Source organism: Berghia stephanieae, chromosome 2 (assembly GCF_034508935.2).
Source record: "Berghia stephanieae isolate SIO BIC M18660-M18661 chromosome 2, UCSD_Bste_1.3, whole genome shotgun sequence".
Taxonomy (NCBI): Eukaryota; Metazoa; Mollusca; class Gastropoda; order Nudibranchia; family Aeolidiidae; genus Berghia; species Berghia stephanieae.
In genome coordinates this window covers 57,555,925-57,579,845 of record NC_088361.1, presented here as the reverse complement: position 1 = coordinate 57,579,845, position 23,921 = coordinate 57,555,925, and the positions used below count along the sequence as shown (strand labels likewise).

General features: G+C 35.9%; 1 protein-coding gene across 1 annotated transcript; it reads left to right on the top strand.

Moving 5' to 3' along the window:
• Window positions 1-1,607: 1,607 nt before the first annotated feature.
• Window positions 1,608-13,026, top strand: LOC144965207 (NADH-quinone oxidoreductase subunit B 2-like). The gene is made up of 6 exons (XM_078900299.1): window positions 1,608-1,731; window positions 4,331-4,463; window positions 6,378-6,534; window positions 8,152-8,331; window positions 10,296-10,431; window positions 12,236-13,026. The coding sequence occupies exons 1-6, from the start codon at window positions 1,716-1,718 to the stop codon at window positions 12,331-12,333; spliced, it is 720 nt and encodes a 239-aa protein (XP_078756425.1). The 5' UTR covers window positions 1,608-1,715; the 3' UTR covers window positions 12,334-13,026.
• The last annotated feature ends 10,895 nt before the right edge of the window (window positions 13,027-23,921 follow it).

The following is a 23,921-nucleotide window of genomic DNA, read 5'->3' as shown; positions in this document are numbered from 1 at the left end:
ACCTTGATTATAATTGCTTAAATCACAGATGGGTTAATTAAGGGCAATTCAAATTGATAGTTATTATTTTGTAAACAGTACGAAATATCAAGAAGAAACCCCATAAAATCTGAATATTTCTAGTTCTATGACACATTGCCATATTTATGGACAATAAAGATCTACTATTATTATTATTATTATTATTATTATAATAATAATAATAATAATAATAATAATAATAATAATAATAATAATAATAATAATAATAATAATAATAATAATAATAATAATAATAATAATAAGGATGATTATCATGACATGATTACTACTTATTTCTAAGAAGACTATATCTATTTCATATTTCATTGTTATTAGTTGTTAGTTCATATTCTCCATTAGCACTGACATGTACTTTTAATCTAAGTCTATTAACTTAAGAGTAATAGTAGTGAGGGATAGAAATGCTATTATTCACATTGTTGGAATACAACTTGACAAGTAGTCTAGTAAGAAAAAGAAAGTGAAAAATATCCAAATCTAAGGGTGTCTACTTACATGCCATGAATATCACAACCACAAATTAATCCTCAGAAATATTTATCCAAATAAGAAACACACCATAATCTTAATCCATTGGAAGAATAATCCAGATGATTCCATTTCATGATACAATTTGTACCTCACTCTGCGTTTAACGGGCTTGTGACCGTCACAATCAAAATGTGGCCGCATTAAGGTTTTTTTTTTTTTTTTTTTAAATTTTTTATTTTTTTATTTATTTTTTTTAATTTTTTTTTTTTTTTAAATAAATAAATACATAGAAATACATACATGGCCCTGTAAGTAATATTGGCGATTCTGAGGATATAAGAAGAAAATTATTTGAGGGTGTCTCTGAAATTCGAGAATTAATATTCACATTCATGGACATAAAAATTTAACATTGGGGCATGGGGGGGGGGGGGGGGGGGGGGGGGGGGGGGGGGGAGAAAGGATGCTTGATAATGATGTCTTATGTTGATGTCAGCTTTCTTATCTTCCTTGCACTCCGCTCAACATTTCTTTCCTCCACATTTTTCACATGTAAGAGCTCCCTGTCTTGGTACATAATGAATGTTCAGACACTATTGAAGTGGAGAAAGCCGTGACGATGAATTTTTGTTTCTCTTCTTCGTGAATTGTAAAAAAAAAAAATAGAGGTCATAGGCACTTTTACACCAAAATATAGTATGTTTTGTATAAAATGGATTTGTATGACAATCACGTTCGGCCCGATAGACTCCGGGATCAAGCCCCGCTCTGCTGAGCAGCACATGGTTGAGTCCTTGGAAAATACCTTTGACTCACAGTTTCTCACTGTACTCGGGGAGTAAAATGAGTACATCACTGTTAAAATAAAAGCGTTGCCTCTGTCGAAAAAAAAAATGTAATACAGTGTATCGGCTAAAAGCGACATGTCTTGTATTATTTCATATTAGCAAATATAATAAGGTAAACAGATGTTTTCCTTTTTATAGTTTTAGGGACTCTATGCGATTAACAAAATGCTGGAGCCATATCTAGTGTTACGCAAAGTGTCGCTCTACTTCTATGCCAACCGTTAGTCAGATTTTGTTTAATTACAGAAATCCGCTATTTAGATATTTGAAGTCTTTTCATCAAATAAAAATCGGTAGTTTCTTCTTGCTAACTATTGTATCCGGTTCAAACGTCAGAAAATTTACACAACAATCATGGCTACAGTTTCTCGTAAGTAACCTATGTGACATTGATAAAATATATTATTTCTAAATAACTGCGAATATCGATAAAGATGTTTCCAAGTCTCAATTATGGTATAGTTAACTTCCCATTTCATTAATCTTACCTAATGCATATGCATTTGTTTAAGATTGTAGGTGTAGTGAGATCAAGTTGAGAATTGAATTCAAATTCCATAAACATAACTTCGACTTCTTTAAACTTTTACCAACCAGTACCAGTGTTGTGAGTTGTGACGCACGGGTTCGAGCCCCAATCGTCGCCACGAAGTTTTTAATTCTCTGTTGGGGAGGCCTTCCGAAAGCTCCTACATCCCCAGTAAAACAAAAGTCCCCCTCCCAAACCCCTAGTACTAGAATCTAATAATAATAACAGTAGATAACAGTTCGTCGGGCGCTGTGATTATCCCCAGACACCTGTCTGGGGATAATAAAAATTCGTTATCCCCAGACACCTGTCTGGGGATAACGAATTTTCATTATCCCCAGACGCATATTTGAAACTCCGCTCTTTTAAACAATAATTCACATTCCAGAATATGGAATGTTTCCAGATGCACATAGAAATAAGGAAAGTTAATAAAATATCTATAAAAACATAAAATTAACCAAGATTAAAATCAGTTGTTACTACATATACACAATATGCGTCGACTTTGAAGTGGGTGTCATGGCCGAATGGTTTAGTCGTCTACCCTGCAAGCTTGACCAGAAGCGACGTTGTGGGTCGAATCCTGGTAACGTCACTTTTTTTTTTTTTTTTTTAAATTCCGTCTTCTTTTTACAGAACGTTGAAAGGGATAAATGTCCCATCCATCCTCCCCCCACCTCTTTTTTTTTTTATTAATAATAAAAATAATATTATTATTGATAATAATATAATAATGATTATGATGGTAATAGTAATGATAATAACAATTATTACAATTATTATTATTATTATTATTATTATTATTATTATTATTATTATTATTATTATTATTATTTGACCAAAACAAAAAAAAAAACAATAATAGATCTAGAGCAAATTAAATAATGAAATAATATTATCGGAGAAATAAAAAATTCAACTGATTAAAAAAAACTCTTGCTCAGAACTCGGAACAAAAGTGAAAACAACGAAAATCAATTGGGAAGAAAGAAAGAAAAAGGAAAAAAAAAAAGTGTGAGGGGGGGGGGGGGGGGGGGTTGCGACTGGTTCGAATAGGAGTAAAATGAAAGGTGGCCTAACCCACTGAGCTGTCTACCCACATCGCTATCGGAATATCTTAAATTCATATATGAGCTAAACATATTTCCACCATTTTTGCTTCCTTGTTTTGGTAGTTATTTTCATCTCTGATTCGAATCAAAATATGTTGTTGGATCTAGTTTTGTGGACGTGTGATACTAAATTGTATTGTCTTGTGCGCAGAAGTCAGGAAAATAACAGGTGTCGGTTTTGGGCTTTGGGGCGAACAACACCATGGCCTAGGAATTCGTCCGCGAAATAAAAAATAATTCCCGGTCATCCCCAAAATTGTGGCCAGAATGAGCAAATTATAGAAACAAGAGATGATCAATAAAGTTAACAGGTAGGTAGGTAGTGAAAATTTAAATGGTTGGTGGACTATGAACAGATTTGATGATTAACAACTTTCTTCCTGGTTGAAAATAAAAAGTCGAATTGCCAGTTTGACGTTTTCAGATCAAAGTAACAAAAGAAATTTTATTGATCCATTTGCTTTAAAATATTTTTTTAAAAAGAGCTGGATTTGACATTTGATCACTATTTACTTTCATCTTGTGTTAAATATCTTTTGATATATTAACTGTTTTGGGACACAACCACTAGTATTTTTTCCAGAATATTTGGTATTTTTCACGCCTAGTTTGGAATTTTGCATAAAATCTTTCTGCCCACTTGCTACATGCGTCTGGGGATAACAATTATTTTTATCCCCAGACAGGTGTCTGGGGATAACAAAAATTGGTTATCCCCAGACAGGCGTCTGGGAATAATGACAGCCGTTCGTCGGGAGTCTGAACCAGTGAAGTAATAGTGGTAGTGGTTGGGTGGAAGGGGGGAATGGCAGAGAAACTTGCTTCGTGTACTGGAGACTCGGTTGGCACCTTGGCAAATAGAGGAAAATGATGGGAAGGAATGCGAGGGGAGAGATAGATAGAGAGTGAGAGGGAAGCTGAGGGAGAGAGTCGTATTTTGAACCAAAAAACAAAACAAAATTAAAACTTATCTTTTCTTGTGAGACATTTAATCACTTGCTATTTTATCCCCACTTCAATGAAAGAAAAGAAAAAAAAAAACCCCACTGATATAATATATTAATGTTGCATCCAACTACACTTTTCTTACAATAATATGACTTATCTCTTTAGTCTCTAATTGTTGTTTCTGCTAGTAAGAACAAGCCTTTTTTTTTTTTACTTTGTAAGTTAAGTTGCAAAATTAGTATTGTAGCCCTTATAAGTGCATAATCAAACATTTTTACCAAGTTCACAAAGCTCACAAAAGGGACAGTACATTCTTTGTTGGTTAATTTTGTTGATTGAAATTTTTATTCTCATTTTCATTGTTTTATTTCTGTCAGTTTTGCGATTGAGTGGAAACTTTGGTCACAGTGTAAAAGGAAGTTGCCTTTTACGGCAGTTTTCTGCATCTATTGTACCTGCTCGGGAAGCTGCAACAGACAAAAAGAAAAATGGATCCCTTAAATCTTCAAAGTTTGTATTTTTGTTTTGTTGATTTGTTTGTTTTGTAGTCTATTAGAGATGGGCAATCCTGTATTCACGGATGGACAAATCGAGGATACAAAGCATTATAGCAGAGTTATGTTTGATGCTAGATGAATTATGAATGTATACCCCTATAGTGCGGTAGCCCAAGTGTGAAACATTAGTTTATAGGTTCAAATTTGATGAAGTTGTTGAATCATAAATGAGTGCATAACGGACAGACACAATGTAAAACTGTAGTTGAGGGTGGTGTCAAACCAACACTTATTTGTTCTGTAAGTAATAAACATAAACCCAGCCGTTCACTAATCAAGCAGTGTATGGACTTTGTTTTATAATAAAAATTTGATAGTGATTAGTTGAATAGCTTTTAGATCAATAAAATAATGGACAAAAAAATGAGGGTCGTGTATGGACAGAGCGAATAGGCAGTGAAATGTAAATGCTTTTCTAACAGATATAACAAAAGAAGAATAGATTGACTTTTAACTAAACTATTTTTATTGTTACATTTAACAAAATAAATCTCAGACAATAAAATAAGCATTTCAGAATTAGCGATATCATCATTATGAGGCTGTAATTTATAACAGCAAGTTATTTTGACAAAGTGTTAAATGCATGTTCAAGAGCACCCAGTTCGGGACAATCCACTCAATTATCTGTCATTCATAGCTCATTATATTAATCACATTTAACCTGTGCAATGAAATATTTCAAATGGGTTTCCCCTTTCACTCCTTTTAAATGTAATGCCTTTAACTTGAACATTATCCTCACATTCTTGTGGCATTTACAGGCGCAAACACTTGGTTTGGTCTAAGTTCACAAAATTTAGAATTTTGGTCTTCTTGAAGATGGCATGTGCATGTGCTTCCCTTAAAGTTGTAAGCATGAAATTCTTTTGTATTTTAAACTTCTCACCATCTCCATAAGGAATAACAAAATCACCTTTTCCTGGTGTTAATCATGATACCTACCTCGTTATCAATGTAGAAATAGTTTACTTCCTGTAACAGTTTTTCACTTTTGCACTTACAATCTTTGATGTTTTGTCTTATGAAATACCCTCCATTTCAACAAATTCAGTGAGCTGAACATGACACTTCCTTGGGCTCCTTGGCTAAGATTCCATGATGCGCTTTCTTGATTTTCCTTTGCTTTACCTTGAAGCATAAAGAGAATCAATGCCGACAACCTTTACTTTTGGTGTTAAATTTGTTTCAGTGTCTCCACACTCATTTATCCCCGTGTTTCAATCTTTCTCTGTCTGCATCTTTTGCCCTCAAAACAGCTCTGTGATTAGGACTTAAAGATTCTCCTGAATTGTTTTTCTTCCTCTATCTTTCTACTTCATAGCATTATACCACCCTTCCTCTTTCATGTTCAATATGTAAAATCAGATTTTACATAGCCTATATCTACTTCTTTCTGCTCCTGTCTTATCAGGCATTTTGCTTTGAATAATTATCCACTATGACTATAACTTTGATGATGTTTTCAACCTGTAAAAACAGGCATGACAGGAAAAGGAAATAGAATATAAAGAGAGACCACTCAAAATCACAAATTTACATTTCGGAAATATTCCAAATGATAAATTTTGATGAACTTGTGGTATTGTTTACCATAGGCATGCACAACTCTAGAACTGTATACACTAGTTTCCTTTATTGTGTTATCATATTCTGCATAGATTTTTAATTTATGGATGGATTTGATTTTAGCTGTAGCATAGTATTTCCCTCAAGGAAACGAAAAGAAATTTTGTCATAGTCGTTGTTATATTATTATTGTTATTATTATTATTATTATTATTATTATTATTATTATTATCATCATCATTATTATAATTGTTGTTGTTAATATTATTTCATTGTTACTGTTGTTTGTTGTCACCAGCACATCTTTGGTTCCGGTGCGTCAACAAAGCACAGGCCAAGAAGTAGCTCCAACTCCTCCAAAACAGCCTCATTACTCTCCCTTCCAGGGACCTTTCACAGGAAAGGCAGACTATGCCCTGGCCAGACTAGATGATTTACTGAACTGGGGAAGAAAGGTTGGATGAAAATCCTTTGATGGAATAGATAAACTGAAAAAACAAAACTATGTTGACCTAACTGGGTAAAAGAGAAAGGTAAATAAGGAATTATTTTTAAGTAAATTCAAAATGAAGTAAAATTTGCTAAAACCTTTAAAGCTAAGTTTACTTTATTTTGATTTTACGTTAGAATAATTTCATATTTACCTATTTCTTTTACCCAGTAGGGTCAACCTAGTTTTGTATTTAGTTTATCTCTTTCCTTCATTTTAAATATAATTTTGAAATGCACTCTTCCTCTCTCTTTCTCTCTGCTCCCCCCCCCCCCCCCCCCCTTTTTTTTTTTTTTTATAACAGGGGAGGAAGGGGGTCAATAACAACAATTTAATTTTTTAATAGAACCTCTCTTTCTCCCTTCCGTCTCCCTATCGTATGCTTGATTTATGTAGTTTTGATCTGGGTTTACATTTCATCTCATTGTTTCTCTCTCTCTCTCTTTCTCTCTCTCTCTCTCTCTCTCTCTCTCTCTCTCTCTCTCTCTCTCTCTCTCTCTCTCTCTCTCTCTCTCTCTCCCTCTCTCTTTCTCTTTCTCTCTCTCTATCTCTATCTATCTCTCTCTCCCTCTCTCTCTCTTTCTTTCTCTCTCTCTCTCTCTCTCTCTCTCTCTCTGTCTATCTATCTCTCTCTCTCTATCTCTATCTATCTCTCTCTCCCTCTCTCTCTCTCTCTCTCTCTCTCTCTCTCTCTCTCTCTCTCTCTCTCTCTCTCTCTCTCTCTCTCCAGGTCCTACACAGCATGTCTGAGTTGAATCGAAGAAGATGCAGCTTATGGTAGGATAAATTTGATTTGATTTTTAATTTGGGTGATCGACTTATAGTCTAGTCTTATTGTCTGGATAAAATGGTAGCCTATTGATAGTTAAAGTTTACTGGAAAAGTCTTGAAAGGCCTTGATTTCCTCCATATTCAAAACAAAAGGGTGGGGTTCCCTACCTCCACAGTGGGCAGGGAGGTACTTACCGTGTCTTCTATCCCCTTATATCTGTTTTCCAACATGCTTTCTGTCTTTGTCTTGGTAGGAGATTGCTTGGTTTTGTCCCGACCTTCGCTGGGAGGGAAACAGTCAAATGCATAGTTATTGTTTTGGGAGATGATATTTTTTTTCCTTGTAAATCATCTCTCTGTTATGTATTATTATATTTGTTATTTTTAATGTATAATGAAATGTAAGCATTTGAGTGTATTCCTCTTTGGTGGATCTTGTGCTTGTGTCTGGGTGAGACTTATAGGTGATATCAGACTAAGTACATTGATGGTATGCTCTTGGAATCTACACCTGATCCCTATTTGTTCCCAATTCCCCTTTGTCTTACTCTCTCTTGGGTGCTTTAATTGTAATTCTAGAACTTTCGACTATCCCATTTTCTTCCTTTTTACTGGCGCTGATATAACCTAAATGTGTTGCAAGCGCCGTAAAACCCTTATAAACAAAAAAAAAAACAAAAGTAGATCTGTAGATTTGGCTATGGGAGGTGGTTTCATGGCTGACACTAGACTAACACTAACCATTGGTACCCTAAAGATCTTGGAATTTCCTCCTTATATCTCAGACAAATTGGTTGTTGACTTATTTCAGAGTTCCTTATGGCCCATGACATTTGGCCTTGCCTGTTGTGCTGTAGAGATGATGCACTTTGCCGCCCCTCGTTATGACATGGATAGATTTGGTGTTTTATTCAGGGCTAGTCCAAGACAATCTGATGTCATTTTTATTGCTGGAACTGTAACTAACAAAATGGCACCAGCTCTGAGACGGGTAAGAGAATTCAGTTGATATTTTACTTAAAGGTTAATGGAATTATTCATAATGTAGTTTGGATACCCACGTTAATATTAATACTCAAGGGTACCATTATACATGTATTAATAAGTAAAAGTAAATATGACACAAGCCTTTTTATGTAAAATAGGGTCTGGGAAGAAAATGACTAAATTGAAGTCATAGTGATTTGTGGGCAGATAATCACTGGATTAAAGTCAGTTTTTAGTTACCATAGTTTTCAATGTTGTTTTTTTTTTGTTATTGGTGTGTAAACTTAATTTTTTACTCTAATTAAATAGTGATATTTTGCTTGACATTCCATAGACTACTAATAATGGTTGTCAACTGGTTTAAGGAATTATAATTGTCTCATCTCTCTAAATATTACTGCACTCTTATGATGTTTATATGATTTGTATTATGATTTTCTTCCAAAGTTGGGCATTTGTCTCATCGTCCTTTACTTCGTAATCTTGATACATCTAATAAAGAAATTATTCACTGATAGTAGAGCTTTTGAATAATTTTAATTTTATAAAGGAATGAATTGAGATCGGATTAGTTATCTCTTTGCTACCATTACCAATACTCCTATTATGTACTTCTACTATCACAACTACAACTGCTACTGCTCCTACTCCTCCTCTTCCTACTACTACTACTACTACTACAGTTCACTCCGGATAATCGCAACATTTCCCAGGAAACAGAATTAATTCTGTATAAAAGTCACTGGTTAATTGCAACAAATTTTCGCCCTCAACAAGTGGTAAATTCAAGAAATCAATCAAACAAAATATGATTAAATTTCATCATGGAAGAAATGACAGGTTGAAAAATCGAGAGTGAGCTGGATTTAATGCTGCATTAGTGTGTCACCACTCTATTACAGACAAAAGAGGGTGGGGCTTTGCAGTATGGGTTTATGATGTCAGTGCTGCCAACCCTGGCCCATGTAAATGTGTACAATGGAGAGCCAAAATGAGTAAGATTTTGAAAAAAATGCGTACAATTCTGAAAAAAAAATCGATAATTAGCACTAAATCTGATAATGGGCAATTAGACTATACTAGCAATGATATAATCAATATTTGAAAGAATGAATAAGCTTACACTTTATATATAATAAATAGTATCAACTTCCAGATCCATATATAATTCTGAAGGGTCAAGAAACATTTAGTGTTTAAGGACACCAAAAAAGTGTATGAATGCTAAAAATGCTTAAATAATAGAAATTTAATCATGCGTACAATCCTCAGAAAAATGTGTACAATGAATGAAAATGCGTTAAAATGCGCATTTTTTACGTAAGGTTGGCACCACTGTGATGTCATCTGTGACCATTAAATAGGAGGCAAGGGGGCTGGGTATAGTTTTACATCAGGTAGACAATGACAGTTGTAAAGAGATATCCTTTGTTTTGGGATTGACAACTGTGCTTTGTGGCCAACGAGATTGGTGGGAGCTCATTGTCTCTCATCACAGCTAATCTCTTTCAAATGTTGAGAACAAAAGAGTGAAAGTTAATCAAATCTGAATAAGATGTCGACTTACATCAAAACTGCTTTTGCTTGAAAAAATATATACAGGGCTGCCATATGCTTTTTATTTCAATCATATTGCTCAGGACTAAGAACAATTTCAACAAAAAAACAACAACTGGTTTGAGTTTACCATATATGTATAAAATGTTGCGATAGTGCACTGGAAACTCAACTTTGGTTAATTGCAACTTTGGTTAATCGCAACATTTTCGCTGATCCCGAGGTGTTGCGATTGTCCGGAGTGGACTGTACTACTACTACTACTACTACTACTACTACTACTACTACTACTACTACTACTACTACTACTACTACTATCTTACTACTACTAGTACTACTACTACTACGACTGTTACCACCGTACCATCATTCATAGTTGACTACCATTAAGTTACTGTCCAATTTTCTCAGGTATACGATCAGATGCCAGAGCCTCGATGGGTCATCTCTATGGGAAGCTGTGCTAATGGAGGTGGTTATTATCATTATTCCTATGCTGTTGTCCGTGGCTGTGATAGGCTCCTGCCTGTAGATATATATGTCCCTGGTAAGTTGTAATGTGACTATGAAAGCTTTTGACAGGGTTTTTATAATTAGCAGGTCTGAAATCATGAGACACCAACAATATTCAGATATAATTTGGTGTAGCTATCACTATTGGCTTTTGGTAAAATCTATTTGATTTCTCTAAAACTTTTGACAAAGTATTACCACACATGGCTTTTGATAAAACTTAACATTAAAATGTACGAAATTTTAGGACTAGCACTAAATTCAATTCTAGTTGCAGCATGAAAATCTCGAACACGCAAATATTGAAATCATGGAAATCTCGAACTCATCTCAATTGCCCGTTTGAATCCCTCTATTTTTATAGTACCAGCCACACGAAAATCTCTAACAGTCTCGGAGACGAGCACGGAAGTCTCAATCAAACTGGACCTGTACTTTCACATTCGTTGATAAAATTCTTTTGCCAATGTTTCTATTTTACAGAACTAAAAGCTGCCATCACTGTCCATTGACGTTAACTGTGCTAGTTAATGTGTGTTCATGTGTATGTGTGTGTGAGTGGAGTGTGCAAAGTATGTTTGAACAGTGTCTTATGCAACCAACGCTTCGCTCTATCTAATGTGTACTAGTACTAGTACCAGTGGGAGACTAGCGAGTCACTAATGGCTGAGACTGTTACTGTTATGTACTAGATCCAAAGAAGGGATTAGGGGTTGGGAAGGTAGGGTGAGAAGAGAGGTGCCAGAGGGGCAAGTGAAAAGTGGTAGCGCTTAGTCTGTAATCAACAATGCAATGTGCCCCAGAGCAAAGCCAAGTTTTTGAAAACAACAAATAAAACTAACCAATAAAATCTAGTCACATCATTGATGACAAAATTCTTATAGAAATTGAAAACCAAATGTTTAGTATGTAACCCTATTTTAACCATTACTTGACTATGGTTTATATACCATTCAAAACAAAAATTTTAAAGATAGAGTACAGAAGAATCGATAAAATATGTTAGTAAAACACAGACACACACATAAAATAACTAGGATTTTTATCTCATGAGCAGGAACTAGGCTAAATTAAAAGCTTAGAACAAAGTATTAAATGGTTTTATAGTCACCAATTGATCAATACCAATGAAGTACCTGGCAGGAAACCAAGATTCTTCCATTTAATGCTGACAGCATTTTCACTCTTTTCTTTCCCCTCTCCTCTTTTTCTAATAAACTGACAAACTCAGTCAGACAGAACATTACTATTGATGCTGCGTGTTCAAAAGAAAATTAATTTTTTTCCAGTTTGTCTGTACTTCCAAATAGTAATAGAGTCTGCGTATGAACCAACCTTTATTTATGCCAGTCAAGCTAAAAACACTGCTTGGGTAAAAAAAAAAAAAACGGCTCTGATCCAAACTTTAATGAACATTCGAAATTTACTGCAAAATATTGTGTCAGGGTGATTTTGTAATTCTTCATGTCAATGTTACTGTTTTGTTAAGGAATAACATGAGGCTCATTAATTCAATATAAAATAATTTATTATTTTTATTGGGTATTTTTTCTTCTTTTTTTTTTTTTTTTTGTTTATAATTTGTACAAAGTCTTTACACATTATAAATGCAACTGTCTTGAGTTGTGTCATCAGTTACTTCAATCGAATCTCAGTTTGTTATGGAACATCATGAAAAATTACTACTACTACTACTACTACTACTACTACTACTACTACTACTACTACTACTACTACTACTACTACTAAATTAATTAATAAATAAATTATATTCAATAAGCTTATATGGACTTCAGTGGTTTTTTTTTCTGGTTTTTTTTTTTTTTAATTTTCAATAGGTTGTCCGCCAACAGCAGAAGCACTTTGTTATGGTGTGTTACAATTACAGAAAAAGATCAAGCGCATGGATACCTTACAAAAGTGGTATCGGAAATAATGGGATGATTTTGGTTTGCTTTATGGTTACTTTTTTTTTTCTCCTTTGGAATATATAGTAATAGTAAGGACGTTATCACAATTAGTGTTTTATTATTCATTGAAATTTGAAACCTTGAAATTATAGTCACTCCTTTTTTTAATAGAGAGAGATCAAATGTGTTAAAAATTAAAAATTAATTAAATGGATCATTGTTATGTAGATTTATATTTTGATGAGTGATAAACTGAATGTGACTCTTTAGAAGGTTGGAAAATATTAATCTGTAAATATTGTGGAATTATTGAAGGAATGCTATATGCATCCAGAATATATGTTATTTTGATAAATATTTTCTTATGATAAAGAGAAATTAATGTTAGGACGATAATCAATAACATTATTGTCATGATAGATAATATAAGACAGCATTTTTTTTATAAGAGCATGCTGTTTTCAATTGAATAGTGACATCTAGATTAATAGGTCGATGACATTTATTCTGGATTTTCAGTACTTCCTACAATAAATCATTATTGAATGGCTGTTTGACCTTCTTTTCATTTTTTCTTCAAAAGCTATCCTAAATACTAAAAGATATTTACCACATTGGATAGATCTAATAGATTTTATATGTTTTTCTTTCAGTTCAGAGTGAATGAAATTGTTGAATTATACATCTTAAATGTCCTGAACAATAAAAACTACAATATATCTGTTTTGTTCCTTGCTTTTCTTACGTTAAGTTGCAATAGTCTGAACAGTTTTGGAAAGAAGTTACTACATTGCAAGATACCCTGTTATCCCAATTAACATCACCTCTCTACTACTACTACATGAAGATAGGAAAGATAGACACGCCTTCATACTTACAATGCAAAAGATGTCCAAACTGGAAATTAGTCAACTGTTATAGACTGCAGTGATGTCCATCGTCGACTGTCAATTCTGTATTTAGAACAATGGCAGTTTCATCGAGACAACCGAATACCGAGATTGAAACTCAAAGAAATTGAACCAAAACAACAAATAATTACACAAAAGAGAAAGTGTGTTCTGATTAATCACAACATTATTTCAGTCAATTGCAATGTCAACAGAATAACAATTGTCTCCACTATACTTTCTAATAATTCTGTTGTTGTTGTTTGTTGACGCAAACCCTTCGATTTCGCAGTCTCTTGTTCACTCTCATTGAGATTCTCAACTCTGAGCCGGTAGATTCAGTTTTTTTTTGGGGTTCTTTTGTTTGCTCACAAAAATGAGCTCTTTCGACGATCTGCACTTATCTTATAGTTTTTTACAGCCAGTGTCAGTGACAGTACACTTTTTGCCTCTTATCATTTGTAACCGATGAAGCCTATTTTCTTTCCAAAGCGAAGCGTATTCAATCTAAAAATAGGTGCTATCTTGTTGACGTTATGACGTCAGCTAGTAATAGACTCAGACTAAATCATGAAGTTAAAGTCTTGCTTCGGCAAATGACTAAAACTTAGTCCGAAGATGCCGTGATTTTAGTCCCGGACTTGCTTAGTCAGCTCACATGAATTCCGATTTTTTTCAAGTCATTGACTATAGTCAGAGACTAAGCGCTAGTCCGCGTTCATGAAAACGGCCCCAGGAGACTTTGCTCCTATATATGATATCTAAAATTTTAGTAAAACGATGAATTAATGCACGGTGTATGTGTGTGTGTTCATTAGTATGTGGAGTGCCTGATCCATCTGTAATTCTAAGTGCATTTTATCAATTTGGAAGTGGGCGCTATATAAATGTAATGTTATGATATATAAGCAAAGGAGTCACCCCATCTAGTACCGTCTTGTGCCATGACGTAGAAGTTAGACGTCTTTTGTAAGTGACTATAGCCTATAGTGTGTTACTGATGCTTGGATTTGGTGGGAGGAATGTGCATCTCAGGTCTTCAAGAGGTTGACATTCAAGCAAGTGGTGTGTTACTGTTTCATTGGGATGTTGACATCACGAAGGGGATGTCTTTTGGAATTTTGCTTAAATGGCTGTTGAGCGGAATGTGTTGTGTTCTTAGTCTTCCAAGGTTATTTAGGCTATCGCCTAAATCTTTACAATCGATGCAAGTTACAAACTCACACACTGAAATTGAAACTGTTTGTGTCGTTTGGTTTCGCATTCGACGCTGGTGATTATGAACTTTGAAAGCCGGAAAACAATGAGCACAAAATAGGTCCCCCGTTTATTGTTGTGTACATTGTAGATAATACACTTTTAGTGAAAACAAACATTAAATTTAAATGAAATTTTATATTAGGTGAATTCATCATATCTGACTAAATTATTCTGAAAATCAGGATTGAAATAGTTTTTATTTTATTCACACAAGCGCATTAATTTTGAATAATTCACTTTACCGTGGTCTAAAAAAAAAGATCGACAATCATTTTGATAAATGTTACCATTTGTTTCAAGAAATAATTATCCAGACAACATTTGATGTGTGATCGAATATTTATGAGTATGTGCTTTTTTTAGATCTCCTCTACACATCACTCAATAAGTGTCTGGAAAATCATACGCCCCTCAAGTCCAGAACGATCGTCCTAAGACCAAATTCCAAATCGTTTACTGCTGAAATCCGAAAGGCCAAACATGACAAGACGTCATAAGGAAGGTATTTGGCATAAGTCTGGACTTGAAATTCACAAGCAAATATATAAAAAAGCCAAAAATTATACCAATCAACTAATAGTCAGTACCAAGCGGCAATATGTGAAGGACACTCTGATAAAAAGCAAACTTGACTCGAAAAAGCTTTATAATACTGTCAAAGAATGATCAAACCATCGAATACAAATAATCTACCTACAAATACATCTCCAAAAGAACTCTGTGACAAATTCAACACCTTTTTCATTGAGAAAATTTCCAACATCCGACAGGAACTAGACAACGACAGCCCCACAAATCTACATCCCAGCACGACATCACGAGTTGAAACAACAAGCATGACTTCACCAATGAACACAACAACAATGACAAGGCACGTGACATCGCCTAGAAGATCAACATCAACGGAAGAGACACTACAGGAGGACACAACACTTACCTGCACGACACGACCAACTAAATCTATGAACACCCGTTATAAAATGTTAACGTCGTTCGAACCTGTAACAATAGAGGAAGTTAAATATATTTTGTCAGATATGCCTAATAAATCATGCCCACTAGATAAAAAACCAACTTGGCTCATAAAATCATGTTCAAAGTATCTTGCTCCAGCAATTGCATCTATCGTAAATGAAAGTCTAACGTTGCCCGATATTCCAAATATGCTGAAACATGCCTTGGTTAGACCCCTTAAGAAAAAAGCAAATCTTAACTGCAATGAGTTAAATAAGTTTCGACCTGTGTCAAATTTAAATTTCATTTCAAAATTAATCGAAAAAGTCGTTGCTGCTCATATTATTAACCATCTAGAGACGAATGCCTTAAATGTTAAATTTCAATCTGCCTACAAAGCCTCCCATAGCACAGAAACGGCATTACTTTAAGTTTTTAATGTTATTGTAAATGATTTTGATAATAAAGTGCTGCGATGCTGGTTTTACTAGATTTAAGTGCGGCATTCAACACTATTGATCAAAATTTACTTTTGACTAGACTACGTGATCAAATTTATATCAGTGGCACAGATTTGGACTGGTTAAAGGAATATTTGTTTGAAAGAACTCAGTCAGTAATTATAGAAAACCATGTGTCAACGTCATCCATATTAACGTGTGGAGTGCCTCAGGGATTTATACTCGGCCCCCTCCTGTTTACAATGTATACTGCTCCCCTTTCTCATATGTTATCCACTTTTCCCATTGATTTTCATTTTTATGCTGATGACACTCAGCTGTATACAAAACTCAATAATGATTCAGAGCTGTCATCAGTATCTGTTATGGAAAGTTGCACTGCTAACATAAAGGATTGGATGAAACTAAACAAACTTAAATTTAATGATGACAAGACGGAAATGATAATTTTTGGAAATAGGTATCAACTCTCAAAAATATCTACAAATGAGATACAATCTGAGACGTCTTCAGATTGTCCAAAACAGCGCTGCCAGACTAGTATTCATGAAGCGTAGGTGCGACTCTGCCGGACCTCCACTTCATGACCTGCATTGGCTGCCTGTTGAGAAAAGGATTAAATTCAAAGCTTGTGTTTTAGTGTATCGTTGTCTTGAAGGTACTGCCCCTTCCTACCTTTCGGAACTAATTGAAAGATATTCAAAACCACGCCCCTTACATTCGGCCAGTGATTCCACAAAACTAGTTGTCCCTCGAATTCGGAAAAATGCTGGAATGAGATCCTTTTCTCATTTCGGACCCTCTATTTGGAACGCCTTACCGCAGAGCATTTGTGAAAAAGAATCTTTGTCTATTTTCAAACGTTCGCGTAAAACATATCTGTTTCGATTTTAGTAGATGGCATGAGAAGCATGATAGGTTTGGTTTGTGTTGTGTGTGTGTGTGTGCTTGTGTGTGTAAATGATTATGTTTCAGCCAAAGTAATTTGTAATTTAAGCGCTTAGAGTCTGGTGTCTCGGAGTTATAGCGCTATATAAGTTTTCAGCATTATTATTATTATTATTATTACTAGTGGGTGAAAATGCTATTAAACCTAGTTCTTGTGTGAGAAATCTCGGGGTGTATTTAGATCAAGGGTTATCCATGGAAGATCATGTTTTAAAAAATATGCCAATGTTGTAACTATCACATTAGAAACATTGGAAGAATCAGACATTATATTGATGAAGATATTACAAGGATGCTTGTTTATTTAAAATATTGTGCTATGTTTTTAGATGTCTGGATGGATTGACACCTGAATATTTGCAGGAACTGATTTAAAAATATGAACCCACTCGAAATTTAAGATCATCTCAGTCCCAACTTCTAAAAGTTATCACCTCAAAATCCACTTTCGGTGAAAAAGCCTTTTCATTCATAGCTCCACACCTATGGAACGCACTTAGTCCTCAGACAAAGTCCTGTGAAAATTTATCATCTTTCAGGAAATGTCTGAAGACTGAGTTGTTCCGCGAGGCTTATTTTTCATAAAATAGATGTTGCTTTGATTTTGTTTTTTTGTATGCATGCTTATTATGTATCATGTAGTGTCGTGATTTTTAATTTTGTTGTTTTTAAACGATTAACGTGGATGTTTAGGCGCTATATAAATTCATTATTTATTATTTACTATTTACTATTTTTGCCACCTAACAACTACATATTTATGTTTTTTTGTTGTTTTTTTTTTTCTATGTGCGGCTATGTAGTCTAGTGGTATAACACTCGCTTTCGGATCAGAAGGTCCTGGGTTTGAGCCTTGCTCGGCGCATAGTTGGAAAAGGCTCTTTATTCACATTCTCTCACCATGCTCTGGTGTAAAATGAGTACCTGGCCGTTAACAGCGTTGTCTCTGTCCGAAAAAAAAATGTAATATCGCCTAACAGGCGTCACGTCCCGTCCTACATGTTAAGTGTTGCTGTTGGTCATGGACCCCTTATAAAGCGCTTTGAGCACGTTTAGTGGATATCGCGCTATACAAATGGTCAATTTGTTTTCTATAATTTTCTATGGATTGTAAGTGATCGAAGGTAGGAGGGGTAAACCACGTGCTGATAGTTTTGTTGGCGTCACCCCCTGGGGCCGTTTTCATGAACGCGGACTAGAGCTTAGTCTCTGACTTGAGTCAATGACTTGAAAAAATCGGATTTCATGTGAGCTGACTCAGCAAGTCCGGGACTAAAATCACGGCACCATCGGACTAAGTTTTAGTCATTTGCCGAAGCAAGACTTCATGATTTAGTCGATTCGGAAAGAAAATACGTCGGTTACGAATGACAGAGGCAAAAAGTGTCCTGTTGACATTGACACTGGCTTTAAAAACTAACTATAAGATAAGTTCAGATCGTACAAAAGTACAAATTTTCTTGAGACTGCAAACTCGAACGTTGATATAACTTAGTGATAAGTTAATTATAAAAATGGCTGTCTAAAAGCAATAACAACGGGTTGACTAACGTCAAATTAATTCCTTCTCTATTGATGCTCTGTGTTAAATTAAAATACTCACAAAGTCCGCCAGCCAGAATATCACTCCAGCCCAAAAATCTACATGGAACCTTGAACGTTATATTTTTATGAGAACTAATCATAAAAATAGGTGTCTAAAAACAATAACAATGAGATGATTGACGTCAATTTGGTTCCTTCTATAAATATCCAAGAACTTAACTCACTCCATCCGCTCTCTCCTCCTTCAATACATATGAATCTATTCTCTCATCACTTTTTTGTGCGGCTATGCATGTGGTCTTGTGAAATGACACTCGCCCTTGGATCTGACAATACTGGATTCAAGTCCCGCTCTGAGTGGCGCCTAATTGAGTCCTTGGAAAAGGCTCTTTTCTCGCATTCTCTCGCCTTGTTCACTGTTAATGTTAAAATGAGTACCTCGCTGTTTACAGCGTCGTCTCTGTCGGGAAACAATTGCAATATCGCTTAACAGTCATGTCTCGTCTAACATGTTTTTATGTTGGCCAAGGACCCTTATAAAGTGATTTGAGCACCGTTATTGTATATAGCGCAAGTAAATTTCTCTCTCTCTCTCTCTCTCTCTCTCTCTCTCTCTCTCTCTCTCTCTCTCTCTCTCTCTCTCTCTCTCTCCTCTCTCTCTCTCTCTCTCTCTCTCTCTCTCTCTCTCTCTCTCTCTCTCGACATGTTAGATTATTATAGCTATTGCTACATATGATGCGAATATCTTGGACGGTTATTGATGCTACGAGTTTAGGTAAAATGCCCACAACATCCACCAGTCGGAAATAACGTACCGTCACACAAAACTACGAGTAATCTTGAACGTTAAAAGTCTGATTGATATAATTTAGTGAGAACTAATTACCAGAATGACTGCCTTAATACAATAACAAAGAGTGGAATGATGTCAATTTCGTTCCTTCAACAGTCTAATTGATATAATTTAGTGAGAAGTAATCACTATTGTGCGCGAGACGAAAGATAGAATAACAGACAGTAACTGGGATCGGTTCTGTCGGCCACATAGCCTCACTATTAATTAAAATATATTTCTAATTTCACCAATTTTTGGAGTAAACACACAGTTCTTAGTATCAAACCTATTGTAAATTTGACGTTGATCACGAATCCGACGTGAAAACAGCGAAAATCCGAAAAAAATTGTCCACTTTTTTATACTTCCACGCCCCCGATTGCCAATCGCCTAAAAAAATATCTCCCCGTGTGTGGGCAAAAATCATCTGCGATTAACGCAGGATCGGGTCACAGCGACCCAGCAGTGCCTGTTCGGCGATCCGTCCCGCGATGAGATCTGCGTCTATGGGGGGGGGGGGCTTGGACAGATCTCATCGCGGGACTACTCGCATTCGCACCACCACCACACACACACACGCACACAACTCTTTTTATTTTATTTTATTTTTTATTTATTTATTATTTTATTTTTTGTTTTTGTTTGGGGGGGGGGGGGGGGGGGGGGGGGGAGGCGTTGTTTGTAGATTATAATTCAAGGTTACAATGGCCACCCCTGTCATCACGTATTCAAGGCTTTTTGGCATCTGCCAATCCCAAATGTCTGTGTCAAGGTCGACCGTCATGTCGCGTCAACGGGTGAGGAAGAAATTAAAAAAAAAAAAAGAACTGGAATATTATTATATCATTACATTGAACATTATGAAAACTATTTTTTATTTTGTATGAAATCCTTTATAAATTTTACGATGATCAAGAACGAAACTCTTGCCATCTACCTCTTCCTGGCGCAATATTTATAAAAATATTTTTAAAAAAATAATAACACAGCATTTATTTGGCGCAATATCCACGTGCTCAAAGCGCTTTACAAGGGGTCCCAAGGCAACAGCAATATTAAACTTGAAAGACGAGACATGACGCCTGTCAGGCGATGTGACATTTTTTCCCAACAAAGACAACGAACGGCCATGTACTCATTTTACACCTGAGTACGGTGAGAGAATGTGAGTTAAGAACCTTTTCCAAGGACTCAACTCTGCGCCACTCAGAGCGGGTCTCGAAACCTGAACCTTCCGATCCGAAAGCGAGAGTCATACCACTTGATCCATCACAAAACAGGGAGGGGCACTGTTCTGTCGGCCACATAGCCTCAATATTAATTTAAATTTATTTCTAATTTCATCATTTTTTTTGAGTAAAAACATAGTTCTTGGTATCAAACCTATTGTAAATTCGACGTTGATCGCGAATCTGACGTCAAAACGGCGAAAATTCGAAAAAAATTGTCCATTTTTTTATACTGCCACACCCCCGGTCGACGATCGCCTCGAGAAATATAGGCGGGCTTTTCGAGCGATCGACCGTCCCTCTGCTTATCGGCCAGGTATTTGGCCACACACATTGCGTTTTCACCCCGGTTTGCCTGATCGACGTTCGAACCACGATCAAAACCATGCGTGTATGGAGCCTTTTAGGGAGACCGCGATACGAGATCAAAAAAAAAAAACAAAAAGCCGCCGATAATTCCATAAATGAAAACACGGCTTTACTCGGGAGGCCAAAAAAACACGGTCTATCTCTATCTTGCCAAAATTGAATTTAAAAAAGAAGAGTACAAAAATAAATTTCGTGTGGCGGCGGGGGGGGGGGGGGGGGGGGGGGTATGATAATAATGTTAGCTACAAGGCCTAAAAACAAACAAACCAATATATAAAAAAGAAATAAATAAGAAAAAAAAAAAACAAACCAATCCATAGTATGAAGGAACAGTTCTATAAATGAATACACCGTTAACCTAGCAAAAATCTAAAAAATGTTGTTTAAAAAAAATTATTAAATTTTGTGTGGGCAACCGGCCGATAACTTGCAATCTCTTTTCTGACATTTTTTGGCGTGATTGTAAAGAGCCACCACCCCCCCCCCCCCCTAAATAATCAAAGCAAAAACAGCAACAACAAAAACAGACAGGCAATAAATAAATAGAAGAAAAAACTCGCCTCTTCAACATAAAAACAGTTCTATAAAAGAAAATACAGTTTTACGTCGGGAGACCAAAATCTTGGTCTCCCTGGACACTTCCTAATGAAAGTGTGAACTTCATGGTCGATCAACTTGGTCATCAATCCATTCAACTATCAATCTATTAATTATACTTCTTTTACTACTACTGCTACTACTACTACTACTACTACTACTACTACTACTACTACTACTACTACTACTACTACTACTACTACTACTACTACTACTACTACTACTACTACTACTACAACTTCTACTATCACTACTTCTATTACTACCATTACTATGATGACGACTACAACGATGAGAGAGAGAGAGAGAGAGAGAGAGAGAGAGAGAGAGAGAGAGAGAGAGAGAGAGAGAAAGAGAAGGGGGGGGGGGGGGGGAATGTTCTTCTCTTGCACCATACATGACATAGACTTATCTACGTTGTTAGATCAAAGGGACGGATGCCGCAATTTCGCATGTTCTTCACATTTCACACCTCGGATCTACTAATACTAGGTATGTGTCATCATCAGTTAGAGAGACTGATCAGAGAGAGAGAGAGAGAGAGAGAGAGAGAGAGAGAGAGAGAGAGAGAAGGGGGGGGGGGGTGTTCTTCTCTTGCACCATACATGACATAGACTTGTCTACGTTGTTAGATCAAAGGGACGGATGCCGCAATTTCGCATGTCCTTCACATTTCACACCTAGTATATACTAATACTAGGTATGTGTCAACATCTGTTAGAGGGACTGATCAGCAAGTTCAAAGAGGTGAGTTTCATTATTTGTGTCTTCTCATTAATATGTGGAATGTCGGTTGATAGTTATGTAGCGTCAAAAAGAAATGTTGATCGTCTCCACAAAATTCATCAAGAATCAAAGTAGGAGGAGCTTATTTTACCTATCGTTATTACGCCGATTCCCAATTGCTGGACAAAACGACTTGTCATTATATCAGCTAATTGGGAGGGGCATAGAAATTATGTTTAATTTTAATTGGTTAATTGAAGAGTGTGTCGAGAGAGGGTATTTGTCAAGGGTGGGGTGGGGGAGGGGTGCGATTAAAATGCTTTTATCGTGATAAATCTAACTACTACTACATTACTGCTACACTACTACCACTACTACTACTACTACTACTACTACTACTACTACTACTACTATTATTATTATTATTATTATTATTATTATTATTATTATTATTATTATTATTATTATTATTATTATTATTATTATTATAACTATTGCTGTTGTGCGTCTTGTGGTATGACCAAGAGCTCCAGGGTTCGAGTCTCAATCTGAGCAGCGCATAGTTGAGTGCTTGGAAAAGGCTCTCTTTATTCACAGTCTCTCACAATTCTCAGGCGTTAAATAAATAGGTACCTTGGCGGAAAACGTGTAATAAGGCCTAAAAGGCATTTTATTTCCTCCTACATGTTAAGTGTTGCTCTTGGGTATGGGCCAGTTTGTACAGGGCTTTGCGTACGTTTAGTAGATATTACACTATATAAATGTTTGAGTTTTATGTTACAGAAGTAGAAATATTGGTTGTAGAGTAATAGTAGTAATGGTGCGGCTATGTGGTCTTGTGGTATGACATTCGCTTTCGGATCGGAAAGTCCTGGGTTCGAGCCTCAAGCACGGCGCATAGTTGAGTCCTTGGAAAAGGCTCTTTACTCACATTCTCTCACCGTACTCAGGTGTAAAATGAGTACCTGGCCGTTAACAGCGGTGTCTTTGTCCGAAAAATTGTAATGTCGCCTAACAGGCGGCATGTCCCGTCCTACATGTTGCTGTTGACCAGGGACCCCTTGTGTAGCGCTTTGAGCACATTTAGTGGATATTGCGCTATATAAAGCTCAATTAATAGTAGTTGTAGAAGAAGTAGTAGTAGTTTTACAGTATCCATCAATGCCTATCGCCACGACGGTTGGGGTTAATTTGTTCACATGCGTTATAAAAAGACACTATCTTTGTGAGTTCCCAATCATTGTCACTCACTTAATACTGCTCTGATTGAGAGAGAGAGAGAGAGAGAGAGAGAGAGAGAGAGAGAGAGAGAGAGAGAGAGAGAGAGAGAGAGAGAGATTGTGGTACTCATTGTACATATATAATGACCTAACTACGTGTTGGCATGGTACTGTCATTGTTTGAAATCAACGGGTCCTAAATGTTGAAAGGAATTCCCACGTTCTCCTCACTTTTAATCCATTCCTCCTAATAACACCATTGTGTCATAAACAGGTACGTGTGAAATGAACAAGGAAGTCCGAAGAACAGGTTCAAAGAGGCGAGTCCTACTCATTGAGTAGTCTCCTCATTAATATGCGTAGAGTCGTAAAAGAATTGTGAACCGCTGTCGTTCCAGGGATGGTAAATTTAATTGGACACATGTCATAAATAATCAGCGTGGAAGGGGCTTAGATGGACAGATAGATAGATAGATAAACAAGTCCCCCCCCCTCTCTCTCTCTCTCTCTCTCTCTCTCTCTCTCTCTCTCTCTCTCTCTCTCTGTGTGTGTGTGTGTGTGTTGTCTATTTGTCGATGTA